The following is a 17,089-nucleotide window of genomic DNA, read 5'->3' on the forward strand; positions in this document are numbered from 1 at the left end:
TGCTGTGCAACCCATGGCTTTCAAAACTGAGGGGTCCCGGGACATAACGAAAATGGCACTACACACTTTCAAAGATCCCAAAGACCCTTGAGTACAACCCCAGGCAATGGTGGGGACCACTCAGAGTAGGGAGGGCACGAGGTGGGGTTCTCAAGGCCGGAGTGTGGCATGTAGAGGGAGCACCACGGCTCCCAGGCTGAGTCCAGACTTCCTCAGCATGGAAGGACTCACCCCTCCCCGGAGAGAGGAAGCCCCCAAACGCCTGCTGGGACTCAGCCACACTGCCGGGTCCTGGAGCCTTTGTTCAGCCCCGCAGCAGCTCCGCTGGTGCTTCCAGCAAAGGGTCTGATCCATTCTGACATTCTTTTGGGGGAAGGAAAAAAAAAAACCTCCCTAGTTTCCTAACAAAAACATCTTTGAGGGCATCAAGAAACTTAAATATCAGGACAAGGAATTCAGACCAGTTCTTTCCACACGCTGCAGCACCTCCTGCTGGTCACCATGAAGACTGCAGGGAAGACTTTCCTATGGAACCAGACAATCTTCATCCTCCATTCGGATCCGGTAGCGGCTATTCATCTTCCCAGGCAGATTATACATTTCAGAAAACCCACCACATTTATTTCAACCCTGAAATGCTCCAGTGAACTTTGTACAATTCAAGCTCATCCTAAATGGAGCTGAATATTCTGATTATAGCTGAAGCAGATTAAACCTGTCTGTCAGAATCCAATTATATTTCATTTCTAGCTACCTACTCTGAAAAAAACCCCATTTCTTACTCTCCCTGGATTCTGTCATACTACGAAAGGGGAGAGGGAGCAAGGGGTTTTTATGACTCTGACTTCCTTCATTTAAACTACAAAGTGACTGGATGTTGATTCTCATCAAGAGGACTGACCATAACAATACAGCCATCGCCTTTCATCTACTCTCTCTCTCTCTCTGAAGTCTCCCTTTTGCTGGCAGTGAGGGAAAAGGGGGGGAACAATGGAACGCCTGGGATCTGGGAAAAGAGAGGATGAGCAGGAGACCTTATACCAGGGGTAGACAACCCTGACTCTTTTACAACTCATGGACTTCAACTTCCAGCATTCCTGAGCCAGCATTCTGGGAGTTGAAGTCCACGAGTCATAAAAAAGCCAAGGTTGCCTACCCCTGCCTTATACCATCCCAGACATATTTTCCTGGCAGCCCTCCAAAGCCTTGACCGAGGCTTAGCTAAGCGGTCTGAGGACCCCAGGGAGTCTCAGGACAGCCCACTCAGGCCTTCCAAAGCGGAGGCCCAAATAGGCTTCTGCATTTCATCTGGAGACGGGGCGGGGTGTTTGCCTTGGCTTCCGTTCCCAGCAAAGGCCTCTTAGAAAGCAATTACATCTTAGAGGGAATCAAAAGCTTCCAGCCCTTCATTTGCCTTGCAGCACCAACGCAGCAATTATCTCTGGGTCCAGATGGCAGAGCTACAAGCGAGGGGGGGGGAGAGGGGGAGAGAAGAAGACCATATTTTACCTAAACACTAAAGGTAAGCGTGGAGGAGAAAGTTGTCCCGTATTATTTGCTTTTCAAATGTAAAGCTGCCTCATCTATGCTGCCCAAACGACACACGTGAAACGATGCGACAGTGTGCTCGAACCTTTTCAGAACACTGCAGCCTGTCTCGCAACCGAAGGAGTGGAGATGGGAACGCATCCACGAGGCAACATACACACCCAAACAAACAACCCTTTGCAGAAATTGCAAATTCTCCGGAAAGGAGCTGCAAAAGGAATGCACCCAATCTAGCTTCCGCGACACCTTTGACCTGCTTCCGACACCAAGCGAAGACGACGGAATCATAAGCGAAAGAAAAGAACTGGATTTGCAAACAGTCCGAGAACAGCCAAACCTAATTAAAGCTGACATCAATGAATGAAGCTTTGTGTGCAAATAACCTGATGGAGATCCCGTTGCTAAGGAGGGGGTTTCCTGACTTCCCATCCTCGCCCTCAGATTGCTAGCTGATGAAATACACTGAAATGAATTTGGAGTAGGAAAATGGGGAGAGGACGAGACTAAAATCAGTCCCAGGAGCAAGAACCACGAAGCTGCAGACCCTGCTGGGAAGTGCTGAGGTCTTCTTTGCGAGAGATGTTCAGTGAAAGATTGGGGGAGGGGGCTTTGCTGGGGGGGGGGGGCTGAAATTTTATCCCGCACTGCGTTGAGGGTGATGTGGGTCTGGCAGGTGTGCAGAAAAGGTGATTCTGGGCTCCTGTCATGAGCGGTCAGCACGTCTTCTGCTTTTCTCCATGCTGGGCCCAGCACTGGAAATAACCTGCTAGACAAAGACCTCTGAACCCCAGGACAACCTGCCTTCCACACACCCTTTTTTACCCCCAGATGAAGGGAGAACCTCCAAATCATGGGGAGTTGGTCAGCATGTACGCTTCAAAGGAATGGAGAAAGGAGAAGCTCCGGAACTCTAGAATTCAAACAAACAAACAAACACCTGCCATGCAACACCCCAGACTTAACAACTGTTGATAAGAACTTAGAAGATAAAATATACCATCAGAGTCCTGGGAGGGACCTTGGAGATCTTCAACCATCTGCCCAAGCTAGAAACCCTATACCATTTCAGACAAATGGCCGTCCAATCTCTTCTGAAAATTTCCAGTGATGGAACAACCACAACGTGGGAAATTGTCAAAGAGACATGCAACCTAGAGGTGAGAAGACATTTCCTGACAGCGAGCACAATTGACCAATGGAATGGCTTCTTTCCAGAAGTTGTGGGTGCTCCATCACTGGAAGCTTTTAAGAAGAGATTGGACACCATTTGCCTGGAATGGTCTGGGTCTCCTGCCCCAAAAAAGGAGGGGTTAGACTAGAAGACCTCCACAGCCCCTTCCAACTTTGTTATTCTGTATCCTGTAACACAGGGGTTCCCAACCGGGAGTGGGAGATGATATTCCAGAGGGTGCAAAACTTGGGTTTAGAAGTTTCAAAATTACAGTGTATATGCATAATTTGTTATTTTGAACTTTTGTAAGGGGTGTGAGACTATATCAGAAGTGTTCTAGGGGTGCGGGGTATAGAAAAGGTTGGGAGCCGCTGCTGTAATAGATGCCTTGCGTGCAGTCCCAAAACAACTGGAGCATCCCTTGAACACCATCAGCATTGACAAAATCATCATGAGTCAATTGCAAAAGGCAGCTTGACTTGGAACAGCTCACATCCTGCGACAAGTCTTTAACACCATCAAACCACAACATCTGACCTTCCCAGGACTTTGGGAAGGACTCAGTAGGTGGATAAAAATGTCAAATACAATCCAAACATCTGGCTGACTGTGCAATGAACCATAATAATAATATTAATAATATTAATAATAATAATAGTAAAGTTGGAAGGGACCTTGGAGGTCATCTAGTCCAACCCCCTGCTCAGGCAGGAAACCCTACACCATTTCAGACAAATGGCTGTCCAGTCTCTTCTTAAAAACTTCCAGTGTTGGAGCGTTTACTGCTTCTGGAGGCAGGCTGTTCCACTGGTTAATTGTTCTCACTGTCAGGAAGTTTCTCCTTAGTTCTAGGTTGCTTCTCTCCTTGATTAGTTTCCACCCGTTGCTTCTTGTCCTGCCTTCAGGTGCTTTGGAAAATAGCTTAATTCCCTCTTCTTTATGGCAGCCCCTGAGATATTGGAATACTGCTGTCATGTCCCCCCCTTGTCCTTCTCTTCGTTAAACTAGACATACCCAATTCTAGCAACCGTTCCTTATATGTTTTAGCCTCCAGTCCCCTAATCATCTTTGTTGCTCTTCTCTGTACTCTTTCTAGAGTCTCAACATCTTTTTTACATTGTGGCGACCAAAACTGGATGCAGTATTCCAAGTGTGGCCTTACCAAGGCCTTGTAGAGTGGCATTAATACTTCACGTGATCTTGATTCTATCCCTCTGTTAATTGATTGGAAAAGATTTGTTATTCTTCTTTTAAAAAAACCCAATATTTTAAGGACTAACCAGTCTAAGCAGTTAGATTTTGGGAGAACACGTCACTGCAGATCGTGTCTACTTATTGTCCACTCTATGAAATGCACGTGATGCAGAATATGGACCATGTGCTAATAAACTCCCCTCACAACCTTTTATTTATTGACTGGCCTGGGGTGTCTGTGAAGCAGCTGTTCCTGGGCTTCATTCTGGCAGACGAGCGCACTCAGTGTGGAAGAGGCCCTTGAGAGTTGGAGGCAGTTCTTCTCTCTCTTTCTCTAGCAAGGAGGAGTCGGGGTCTCCCCCTGCCTGCCTTCGATCAGCCCCAGGCCTGATTGTGGACACTGCGCCCCAAGTGGCTTGCAACCTCCCCCAGCTAGAAGTCTGGGAGGCAGCGGTGCCCTCCGCTCCAGGTAACCCTACCTGCGAGAGAACTTACCCTTTCTCCAGGATCTCCCATTGGGCCCGCTGGCCCCGTTGTTCCCGGGGGACCTGGAAGCCCCTGAAGGAGGAGAAAAAGAAGGAAAGTCAGCCCCAAGGGGAAAAGGAAGTTCTCGCACTCCTCACAGAGGGGAGAAGCCCGAGGGGGACCTGATCCCTTCTGCACGGCCGAATTGGCCTGGGAGCCAACCACGGGGCACCACGTTCACCCCGGGAAGCAGCTGCAGGCGAGAGCAGCGGCCTTCTGCAGACTTGCTCCCTCCACAGCGGAGAAGACCCATCCACATCCCCGGGGCCAAAAGGGAAAGAGAGGCAAGTAACTTACGGCTGGGCCTTCTGGGCCAGCTGGTCCTTCGAGAAGCATGCCCTGAAAATGAAGGAGGAGGAGATGAAAAGCACAGAACAGCACCGGACACTCCCCATTACAAACATCTACCCCCATTGTCTTGTGCACGGCTGCAAGGAGAACCCCCGAGTCCCTCCAGAAAATCCCACTCGGCCTTAAACACTCCCACCACCCCCACTGCTAGCACTGCTTACAAGCATCCTGGGCACGAGAGCAGAAAAACTAAGGGAGGAAGGGAAAGACAAGCTTCGCTAAGTTCAGATTTTGTGTGCTTCCCCCCTCCAGGTTTTGTGGATTTGGGTCCTATCGGGAGCAGGTGAACCGAGTTGACATCATGGACTCTCCAGTAATCTTTGATCAGAAATTCCTGACCGCTCACCAGGAAGGCCCGACCCTTCCCCCCCCCCCCCAGATCTGCCCAGATGCCTTTTCAGGCTTCATCTCTGTGAATTCCAGCAATGGTGAGAAATTACAGTTTTGGCTTCTGCATTGCAGGATAGACGCTGAACCGCAGGAGATGCCGGGGTCATGATTCCTACCCCCAAATTGCTGAGGAAGTGCTCCTGTTTATTACCTGCATATCCACTCCAGTTTGGAAAGACAATCCAGGACGTCTCTCCCCCCCATCTCAGTCCCTGGCTACTCAGAGAGTAGCTGATGAATCCCAAGACACGGACAGACCACCTTTGGGGCACCCAAGAAGCCTTGAAGGTGCCCCCAGGAAAGGCCTCTCCCCCAAATGGCGAGGCTGTTGGGAGCCTCTTCATTTGGCAATCTTCACACCCAAAGGACTGGGGGGGGCCCCTCTCCCCCTTTCATTTCCCAAGAACCAGCTGGGATTCTGAGGGTCCTAGGGCTGTCCAGGAGCTGTTGCCTTGCAAGAAAGGGGGAAGGTCAACAAGAACCGAATAGAACCGAGCTGCTTCGGAAGAACACCTGGGTGCTCTCCAAACTGAGGCCAGATTCCTATTTCCAAAAAAGGCCTCCAACGTTCTTGGGAATAGAAATGGGGAAGAGGGCTACCTTCCCATTTATTTGTGGTTTAGCACCCAAAGCGTCTCAAGTGAAGCAGCCCGGCAGGGCAGGGAGCCAGGCAGAGGTCCAAGGAGAGAAGGCAAAGGGAACCTGGCTGCGCCCTCCAAACACAGGAAATCCAGATCTGATACCTGAAGAACACTAAGTAGCCATAAATCAAACCAGGAATGAGCACCCCCTGACAGCTCCCAAACTGGCACCCTCAGGAGCCTTGAACTGTAAGACAACAACTGATGCCACCCAAATTTCCACCTCGCCCTTCACAAACACAACTAGTGGGCACACCTCATCTTTGCCCTTTGCGGGACAAAGAGCTTTACATAGGACCAACTGTGGGGGAGAGCCTGGTCCGCTCTGGCTTACAGCGCTACCAAGGCGAGAGAGAAGCGGTGAAGGTGGCCGCCGTGCTCCTCGTGGTCCTTTCCCGGAAAGGGCTGGTTTGCTGATGGCAGCAGCGCCAAAGAGGCGATGGGGAGCCATGCTTGCCGCTCTCTGGACACAGAGGGGGTTGCCTTTTGAGGGCAGGTCGTCCTCCTCCTCCTCCTCCTCCTCCTCCTCCTCCTCTCCTCCTCCTCCTCTCCTCCTCCAACTACCCGTAATAGCAGGCCTTTGGGGGAGAGGCCAAAGGAGCCAGCCTTTGCCCTGGTTCACTTTCTGTCAGAGCTTCGCAAGGAGCTGCCAAGTGTTTGAGGCTGCTGAGGAGCATCTTGTTGTCTGGGCAAAGGTTGGCAGGAGAAGCTTAGGCACCTCACAGTCCTCTCCACAGTAGTGGAGGAAAGCTCGGGGGGTCTTGGGGGAGGTTTTTCCCTCCATCTCCCCCCACTCGTAAATCTTGTTCTCCCACAAGAAGGCCGAGGGCAGAGGGAGAGGCCATTTCCAGAAATCACCAACTGCCAGGGAGCTTCTGGTTTCACTTTAGCTGCTTCCTGAATTTCAGGTTGGCACAATATCATGAATCATCAGTGAACCGAAAGAGGCCGGATTAGGATGAATGAGCATCAAACCCGGGCAAAGACAGTCGGTTGTGGGAACGCAGCTGCTCAGGCACTTCCTGGCCTGGGAATGCAGCAGCTCCCCTGCCCGGGTGCCCAATTGGGGACAGGTTTTGGGACTGGGGAGGACAATGCAAAGGCGAAGCCAGACCCACAGCAAGGGGGGGGGGGCATGGAGACAAAGGAGGCAATTGGAGCTGTGGCATTTCCTTGACAGAGTCTGGCCACTCACCCTCTCTCAGCCCAGCCTACCTTGCCAGGTTATTGTTGGGAAAAATAGGAGGAGGGAGCGCTATCCATGGTGTCTTATGCTCTGGAGAAAAGGCACTGGACAGCCCAACAAAGTGGGTAGGCTGTGATATGTGCATCCAGGGACAAATTATGCTTCATCTCCTGGATGGAGGAATCCAGGAGGATCTGGCAGAAGGGGCTTGCCGAGGGTCCCACCACTGACAAAATTTCATCTCCAGAGACTCTGGATTTGAACCTTCTCAGTGACGACCACTTTAACCTGGATTACTCTATTTTTGAAACGCTCTTCAGAACGAGGCTCTTCCAAAAGGCACTGGGGGACAAATCATGAGGAACGGCGTAACCTCGGATTGATTGTTGATAAGTCTATCATTTGATTTTTGGGTTTAATCTTATTATATTAATACTGCAGCCGTTCAAATTCTCTGGATGTACGGCATCACGGGAGTTGTAGAAATGAATGAACAGTCAATCCAAAAAATGTGTTTCTGCTTGCTCTGGCATGAAGACGGCGGGAAAAGCTCTCAGCTGCCAACTTTCTGGCATAACCAAGTGGGCAGCACATTGCGGGACTCCTGGAAAGGTGAGGATTTTGTTTGCCTTGTCCAACCCCCCCCCCCCAAACAGTAACAAAAACAGCAGAAAAGAAAAGCTCGGAAGCCAAGGGAGGGTTTGGGAACCGAATGATCTTAAAATCATTAAGACTGGAGTGAGTGGACTCGTGCTCAATGATTTTTAAGGCACCACAAACCTTTTTTCTATCTGCACAAAAGATCAAATGCTTTCTATCAAAGTCTAAACATTTGCATGAGAAAAAAACAATCCAGTGGTTATCTGGATTTCTACAGCAGAGATCGATCAGGCCTTCAGATGTGCTTCATTCGGCTAAAACAGAGGGTAAAAGAAATTGCTGAAAAAGAATGTTAGAGAGTCCAAAGTGATCTGCCCCTTTAACAAACACAGCAACACATGAGGCTCACAAAAACATGTTCATCCTACCAAAGAGATGGGAAAGGTGGGATAAAGCTTGTACTGAAGCACACCTGGAATTCCTCAGCGTCTCTGGGTGACAGCAGAGGCCCAGCGGGGAGAGCAACGTCTTGTCTCAGCCCTGGACCCAAACTGGCTCTCCAGAGTCTGCTGGACTAGGATGCCATCATCCCAGGTGAGCTGGGATCAGTGGCAATTGTATGGGGCTGCACAATGAAGCAGGACAGAAGGAGAGGACAGCCCTTCCTGCACCTGCCAGCTGTCAATCAGGCGGCTTTTGGGCAAGGGCTGAATGTCCTTCTGGAATCGTGCTCCCCCCGTGTCTAAAAGGAGCCCAACTGACTCCCTTTGAACACACCCACACAAAGCGCCTGGGCAAAAGGGAAGGAAACATTGGCAGATGGCAGCTAAGGGGCACATCTTCCACTGGATGGTGACATTTAATGGGGGGAGCACATGCAGGAGACCCCAGCAATCCCTGTCCTCTGGGCTCCGTGCACCGCACGCAAGGACGGGCCTTCCGAATGTGTCTCGCCTGAGGCAGGGCAGGGATCGGGAAGGGGAGCAGCACGTTTAATGCTGATCCAGCTTGTGTTGGTTCAGTGACCAGCGGGGCCTTTCTCTCAATCCTGAAAGAGCCTCAAGGCGGAGCATTACTGAGAGATGCCATGCGAAGCTCCGGGCTCTGTGCCGCTGGCCCAGAATAAGGCATTGTGGTGCTGAACAACAGCCACAATCCTAAGCCCATCCAACGCCACTGGCGTTACGCATCTTCTCAGCAGTCAGTGCGGGAGAGTCCTGGGCTGAGAGCAGGCTGAGGGTGGCCAGGCCTTCTCTCCTCTCTGACCATCTCAGCAGCAGCTCACTTCCACATTCGAACTCCCACTGGATCTTGAGCAAGGAGAGCGTGGTGGGCCTTCCAGTGAGGGCTCGACACACAGCAGCCGATCTCTCACGCGGCAGAAACCGCCTTTTTCAGAGCATTCCACGTAAGGTGTTCCACGCCAGAGACCCACTATTCCCGCAAGAATCCCAGCCTCCACATAAGAGCACACCACCTTTCAAGTATACATATCTCTTCCCCAAGCTCTCTCAGTGAAGCGGCTGATGTGATGGGCCGTTGCCTTGAAGCCGTGAGGGTCTGGATGGGGGTTAACAGACTCAGGCTCAATCCTGACAAGACCGAGTGGCTTTGGATGTTGCCTCCCAAGGATCATGTTAACTGTCCAGTGTTGACTCTAGCAGGGGAAAATATACCCCCTTTGGAGCGGGTTCGCAACTTGGGTGTCCTCCTTGATCCACAACTGAAATTGGAACATCATTTGACGGCTGTGGCTGGGAGGACCTTTGCACAAGTTCGTCTGTTGCACCAGTTGCGACCCTACCTGGACCGGGAGGCTCTCCTTACAGTCACTCATGCCCTTGTCACCTCACGTCTGGACTACTGCAACGCGCTCTACATGGGGCTACCCTTGAAAAGTATTCGGAGACTACAGTTGGCCAGAATGCACCCGTGCGAGTGATAGAGGATGTTCCTCGGTACACCCACATTACACCTATCCTCCGCGAGCTGCACTGGTTGCCTATTGGTCTCCGGGTCCAATTCAAGGTGTTGGTTATTACCTTTAAAGCTCTATATGGCTCAGGGCCAGGCTATTTGCGAGACCGCCTACTACCTCATAGTTCCCTTCGTCCGGTTAGATCCCACAGGCTGGGCCTCCTTCAGGTCCCGTCAGCCAAGCAGTGCCATTTGGCGGGGCCGCGGAGGAGGGCCTTCTCTGTGATGGTGCCCACGCTTTGGAATCAGCTCCCCCCGGAGATTAGGACTGCTCCCACCCTGTTGGTTTTCCGCAAGCTGCTTAAGACCTGGCTTTTCCGGCAGGCCTGGGGTTTATAAAACCTGACCCCTGGATGAATGTTACTGTATTGTTTGTCTTGTTAAGTTATATTGTCTTTTTTATTGTTAGCCGCCCGGAGTCCTGCGGGAGTGGGGCGGTTTATAAATTTTAATAAATAAATAAACAAATAAATAAATAAATAAGTGATCCAGGACTTGGGACTTCCACCTGCCATTCCAGGCGTCTCTCCGTTACCCCATCAGGAAGCAACGGGATGCAAGGCCAAGTTGTGCAGCAATGATTAAGGTTCACTGCCACACACTAAATACCCCAGATCTGGTCTCTGGAAATCCCCACAGAAAAGCTGGACCCCTCAGCTATGAGGTTCTGCAGCACACCTTTACCTGCAAAGGAAGGGCACTTACTGGCTCTATGGTCGCTGGCTCTCCCTTCTGCCCCTTTTCGCCTCGAGGCCCACTGATCTGCACCAGAGGAAGAGAAAGCAATTCAAGAAAGTGGGATACAAAATGCAAGCAGGGAGACCTGGGCCAAAACCCAGAAATAAACGCAAAGCCGATTGCAGGCTGATTGATTTTGGATGCTTAGTGAATGCACTATTCAACTTGCAACAATCTTGGGACAGTCTCCTTAACAAGAGAGTAGCAGGTTTCCTGGGCCACCTCACCACCCTGAATTCATCCCACCCAAATCCTGGTGGCTTCTCTTACTTTGACCCAAATGCGCTCTGTTCTGCAAGTGCTAATGTGGGCAAATTGCAATTGCAACCTGAACTTGGAACCTGCTCTTTCAAAGAAAGCTTTTAAATAATGCCAAATCACAATTCCAAGTACCGGGACTTCATCTACCAAGCCTGTTGGGGTCTATCCAATTCTATGCAAAAATATAGCCGCCCCCCAGTCAAAGTTTCTATTTCAATCAGATTCACTGGTTGCTTCTCTGAAATCTGTAACCATTGCACAGAAATGGCAAGAATGCATTCAAATTTGCAGAACGGCGTTATGGTTAGTCTCCCATCCCGGAGAGGTTATGTCAGCATCACTCGGGGGTTCACTGAAACCTACCATTTGACCTGGAGCACCTACATTCTTGCAGGCAACGGCCAGAATTCTCAGCATAAGATCCCATCAGCTCTGGCCCAGTCGTGATGTGGGCTGCATCCGCCCAGGAATTAAGTCTAACTCTCATACAGAGACAAAGTCCTTCCTCACCCCTTCATAAATGGTATCCTGGTTAGCAGGCATCCCGGGTCCAATGTCAGGGGAGTCAGTCCTGTCGAAGTAACCGTCATAGTATCCTTCCCCGTACTCAGTGACAGAGAAATCTTTATCAGGATCCTCTCCACCTTCACTTACTCTTCCTGTGGTCTGAGCAAATAATAATAATAATAACCATAATCACAATCATAATAGTAATAGTAGTAGTAACAATCCCCCAGTGAGAAACTATCTTGACATGGTTGTGGGGCTTGATGAGAGCTATACCAGAGGTTCAACCATGCTGGACAGGTCTCATCAAAGGAGTCAGACAAAGAGTGTCTCTCCCATAAAAAATACAGTGAGACGTAAATTTCAGAAAGCCAGAACAGCTTGGATGTCGCCTGGGTAAATGCTAGATGTTGGAATTCCTGGATATCTGGTGCAAAATGGGCCACAGGACTCAGGACTGTTAGATAAGCAGTCAGGGCCAGCAGCTGCAGAATTACTGGAAGAAAAGGTGTTTACCTGTCACAAATACACAGTGACTGAAAACAAAGAAATAATAATCTCAAATTGCAGATCAAGTCCAACAAGAAGATATTTGAAATGAATGCACCAGTTCTGGAAAGAACAACATCCAGAATCAGAAAATACAGAACAGAGGCTAGCAGATCAACATCAATTTATAGTACGAAATAAAGTATTCACAGAAGCACAATTGGAAGAACTGCAAAGGTTTACCTAGGGCAAAGAAATCAAAGTAACTCAGAATGTAGAGGCAAAACAAGGGGAGTTGGCAGTAGAAGAATCCAGCAGAGAAATACAACTGTTTTCATTTGGAAACCAGGCATCATCTCCTCTGCCTCAGAAATAACAAGGCCCTCTGACTAAATAAATAAAAGAACTGAAACAAAGAATAACTGGGCACTTAGAACAGCACAAAAACATCAGAATTAGGCTGCCTGCATTGAAGCTTGCTCCAAGAAACAACTAGCACAAGCACTAAAAGATGCAATACTGTAATATCAAGTATAAGCACCAACTCACTGCAAGAAACAAACCAACTAATGTACAGCACAGCTTCGGTGATAACTGAATACCCGGGATGCAAAATCAACAAAGAAGAAAAAAAGCCAAAAAAGTGCACCACAAAAATGGAAGATTAGACTGGAAAATAAGATCAGCAAGTTGAGATCAGATGCAAGCAAGCTAGAACAGATGAGAGAAAAGAAGCTGAAGAACACGAAAACCAAAGAATACCTAATCAAGAAATACCACTTAGAAACAAGGAAGATCAAGGAAGCACTTGAGTGACTAACATCTGGGAAAACTTACCTGATAATAAAAGATACAGCAAAAGGGGCAGCACCAGGAAATGCAGGCCAATTACTTGCTTACTAACAACTTTCAGATTGCTAACTGGTGTGGTAGCTGATGCAGTCCAACAACATCTAGTTGAAAACCATCTCTTTCCACCTGAGCAGAAAGGAAACCACCCTAATAGCAAAGGAACAAAAGATCAACTCCTAATTGACAAAATGATTTTGGAAAACTGCAAGAGAAGGAAGACCAACCCAAATGTAGCATGGATTGACTACAAAAAGGCATTTGATTCTCTGCCACATGACTGGATGATCAAGTGCCTAGAAATAACAGGAGTTAGTAGAAACATCAGAAACTTTGTGCAAAGATCGATGGCACGATGGAAGATAGTTACAGGTCAATGGTGAGAGACTGGGAGAGGTTACAAACAAGAGTGAATCAAGGAGATTCACTATCACTTCTAGTTGTTATTGCACTATTTCTTCTGTCAACAATATTGAATAACTCAGGCCATGGCTATCAAACATCAAAAACATCTACCAGGCTATCCCATTTCCTTTATATCAGGGGTGTCATACTGCCGGCTCATGGGCCGGATGTATCATAGCGAAACAGCACCCACCCCATTGCCAGCAATGGAAAAAAAGTCACGATACGTCACGACACATCACATGACATTGCAAGTTTGACACCCCTGCTTCATATGGATGATCTGAAGCTGCAAGGAAAAACTCCATCTGAAATAAAATCGCTGCTCAACACTGTCCATATATATAGCCAAGATATTGCAATGGAGTTTGGACAGGACAAATGTGCCACACTCACAATCAAACAAGAAAAAATAGTGAAAACTGAAGGAATCAAAATGCCCACAAAAATAACATTAATAGTCTGTATGAGGATGATTACTACAAATACCGGGGTATCCTTCAAGCTGACAACATCAAGCACACTGAAGTCAAGAAAAAGATTAGCGGTGAATATATCAAGAGAGTGAAAAAGATCTTAAAGTCCAAACTCAATGGAGGAAATACCACCAAGGCAATCAACACCTGGACAATTCCAGTCATTAAGTACACAGCTGGAATAGTGGATTGGACTCAAGCAGAACTAAAAGCAATGGATAGGAAGACCATAAAAATAATGACAATGAATCATGCCCTTCGTCCTCGCAGTGACATTGAGGGACTCTACCTATCAAGGCAAATAGGTGAGCATGGAATGTTGCAAGTACATCACATAGTTGAAGAAGAAAAATGGGCTTTGGAAGAATATCTGAAGGACAATGATGAAGATGCACTGAAGTTAGTATGTCAGGAAAGTTTACTGACTACTGGAGAGACCAAACTGGCCTACAAGAAAGACCAAATGCAGAACAGAACGGAAGCATGCGAAGACGAAGCACTACATGGCCAGTACATTAAAAAAAAAAAATAGCAGGGGAAGCAGATAATAACAAGACCAGGCAATGGCTAAGAGCAGGAAAGTTGAAGAAAGAGACCGAGGGACTAATTTTGGCTGCATAAGACCAGTGCATACAAAGCCAGAATTGAGAAGATAGCAACAGACAGTAAGTGCTACCTCTGCAAAGAAGCTGAAGAAATAGCGGACCACCTGGTAAGCTGCTTCAAGAAGATCGCCCTGACTGACTACAAGTACAAGCAGCGGCATGATAAAGTAGCAACAATGGTGCATTGGAAGATCTGCAAGAAATATTATTTGCCTAAGCAAGAATTGGTGGGACCATAAAATAGAGAAAGTCATAGAAAATGAAGAAGTTAAATTGCTCTGGGACTTTAGAATTCAAACAGGGACCTTCCGCATAACACCCCGGACTTAACAATTGTTGATAAGAAACACAAAAAAAATCTGGACAGTGGACGTGGCAGTGCCTGGAGACAGCAGAAGAGAAAAGAAAAAACTGGAAAAGATAACAGAATACAAGACCTACAAATAGAAATAGAACGACTGTGGCAAAGACAAACAAGGATAGTACCAACAGTAACTACCAACTATCAACAGTTTTGGGTGCAATCCCAAAACAACTGGAGCACAACTTGGGCACCCTTGGCCTTGAAAAATTCCCCGTCAGTTGCAAAAGGCAGTTTTACTGGAACAACTGTGATGAGATCTGTAGCACCATCAAACATCCAGATCTGCCTATCCCAGGTCCTTGGGAAGGACTCGATAGGTAAACAAAAATGCCAAATCCAGTCTGAATATCTGGCTGACTGTGTGATTAATCATCATCATCATTATCATAATAATAGTAGTAGTAGTAATAAGTAAAGATTAAACTCTGGCAATGGCTTACAACTGGAACATTAAAAAAAGAAAGTGAAGATTTGATTTTGGCTGCTCAAAAGCAACCTATTCAAACTAATTTACTTTCTTTCTTAATTTTATTGGCTGCCCATTTTATCACAGGGTAACTAATGCACTCAAGGTCAGAACCAAAAATCATCAAATGATTCAAAGTGCAAAGAAGCAGAAGAAACAATAGAAGAAAATTGCACAAACTGATTATAAACAACAACATAACAAAATGATTCACTGAAACATTTGTAAAAATTATCAATGCCACTAATGAAAAATTGAAGGGAACATATAGTAGTTGAAAATGAGCAGGTTAAAATGTTGTGGGATTTCCAAACAGATAAAATCTTGGCTGATAACACACCAGACTTAACACGGGTTGAAAAGAAGAAAGTGTGGATAATTGAAGTGACAGTACCAGGGAGAGTAGAACAGAAGGCAAAGAATCGGAGAAGATCACAAAGTATAAAGATCTGAAAAATGAAGCTGAAATATTATGGCATAAACTGGCTGTGGAAGTCCCAGGGGTTATCGGCACATTGGGTGCCATACCAAAAAAACAAGGATGGGATGGGATGGAATGAAGAGATGGAATGGGATAGGATAGGATAGGATAGGATAGAATAGAATAGAATAGAATAGAATAGAATAGAATAGAATAGAATAGAATAGAATAGAATAGAATAGAATAGAATAGGGACTAGGGACTTTGGAATAGAATAGAATAGAATAGAATAGAATAGAATAGAATAGAATAGAATAGAATAGAATAGAATAGAATAGAATAGAATAGAATAGAATAGAGACTAGGGACTAGGGACTAGGGACTAGGGAATAGAATAGAATAGAATAGAATAGAATAGAATAGAATAGAATAGAATAGAATAGAATAGAATAGAATAGAGACTAGGGACTAGGGAATAGAATAGAATAAGGAATAGAATAGAATAGAATAGAATAGAATAGAATAGAATAGAATAGAATAGAATCCTAGGGCTGGAAGAGACCTTGGAGGTCTTTTAGTCCAATCCCTTGCCCAAAAATGGCTGTCCAATCTTCTAGTGAAAATCTTTATATTTAATTATATATGTAATATCTCCAGTATATAAGGTAATAATGTAAGACAATGGTTCTCAGCTTGTGGTCTGCGGACCCCTGGGGAGCCGTGATGTCATCACAAGGGGTCCACAAAGGCTTGCAGAAATGTTAGGATCTAAACCTTGAGTTAATTTGGGGGTCCATGGCCATGGTCCATGGCTACAAAAGTTATTTAAAGGGGTACGTGATGAAGAAAAGGTTGAGAACCACTGATATATGGTATAATATAATATACCTTATATTTATTACCTGATAAATAATAACCCTTTCAAGTGTTGAACATTTTCTCAGTGTTGTTATTCACTGACTTCTCCTCCTCTAAGGAGAAAGACAGAAGGGGAACAGAAGTAAAAGGGAACTCCATTATAAAATATCTGGGCTCGTTTCTTTTATACTAACCAGAGCTGAGAAGCCTGCAATGACCAGGTTCATTTTTAAGCAATCTTTCACTGCACAAGTGAGCAATCTTTGACAGAACTTCAAAATATGTCAATAGGTCAAAAGACAATTCTCATAAAATGCCGGCCAGCCTGGTCACTGGCAGTTGACATCCAAGATACCCGAAGGGCTTCAGATTGAAGAGAAATAGTTCAACTCTTTTCAAGCCATTTAAACTAGCCACTCTCATAACCCGGAGCGCCTGTCTGCCTTCTGTCCGGCCCAGGGGGGGTCTCTCCTGTGTGCTCAGAAAGATCCCCTTTCCAGGAGGCCCTGCGAATTCTGCCTTGATGGGCAGAGAGCTCCCTGGGCTGGTCTCAGACTTCCTCTGGGGGGGGGGACTCTTCTTTGCTAACAGATCCCTTTGCAAGGCAGGGAGAACAGCTGGATTCCCAGAGCCTCGGCCTCGGCTGCTGTAGCCATTTCTCTGCCAAACACCTGTGCCTGAACAACGTCTTGGGCCTCCCCCTGAAGGCCACCAGGCAGAGCCCACCAACAGCCTGGAACCGTCCTGTGACTTAATCCAGTGGGGGCCCTGCACACTGGCAAGCTCACCCAATTGTGGCTTATTCCAGGAACCACAGGAAACACATTTTTAATTTGTGAGTGAACTACAGGCTGGAATGTAGGTTGCTTTTTTTTTTTGCATCCCACCCACATTGACTGTACCTATTTGGCTTGAGAAAGCCCAGATTGGGTTACGTCCTAATGGGGTCAGGTTGGGCTTTGTTTCACAGCCTGTTTCGCATGTTGCGGGCAACATAAAATGTCACTCCATGCTATACTAAGACGATTAAAGCTTTTCATATTAGGTGTGGCTTGCAGAGCATGCTA

General features: G+C 47.0%; 1 protein-coding gene across 1 annotated transcript in view; it reads right to left on the reverse strand.

Moving 5' to 3' along the window:
• The window catches only part of COL5A1 (collagen type V alpha 1 chain), a gene marked incomplete at its 5' end in the record, with an annotated part of 133,077 nt that overhangs the window by 111,372 nt on the left and 4,616 nt on the right, over nt 1-17,089 (reverse strand). Inside the window, 4 exons of the mRNA XM_039364247.1 lie at nt 4,409-4,471; nt 4,736-4,777; nt 10,289-10,345; nt 11,093-11,248. Of these exons, the coding sequence (XP_039220181.1) occupies nt 4,409-4,471; nt 4,736-4,777; nt 10,289-10,345; nt 11,093-11,248 (318 nt within the window). The remainder of the gene's footprint in view (nt 1-4,408; nt 4,472-4,735; nt 4,778-10,288; nt 10,346-11,092; nt 11,249-17,089) is intronic.

This window comes from Crotalus tigris, unplaced genomic scaffold, assembly GCF_016545835.1.
Source record: "Crotalus tigris isolate CLP2741 ecotype Arizona unplaced genomic scaffold, ASM1654583v1 scf7180000019692.1526454, whole genome shotgun sequence".
In the NCBI taxonomy this organism is placed as follows: Eukaryota; Metazoa; Chordata; class Lepidosauria; order Squamata; family Viperidae; genus Crotalus; species Crotalus tigris.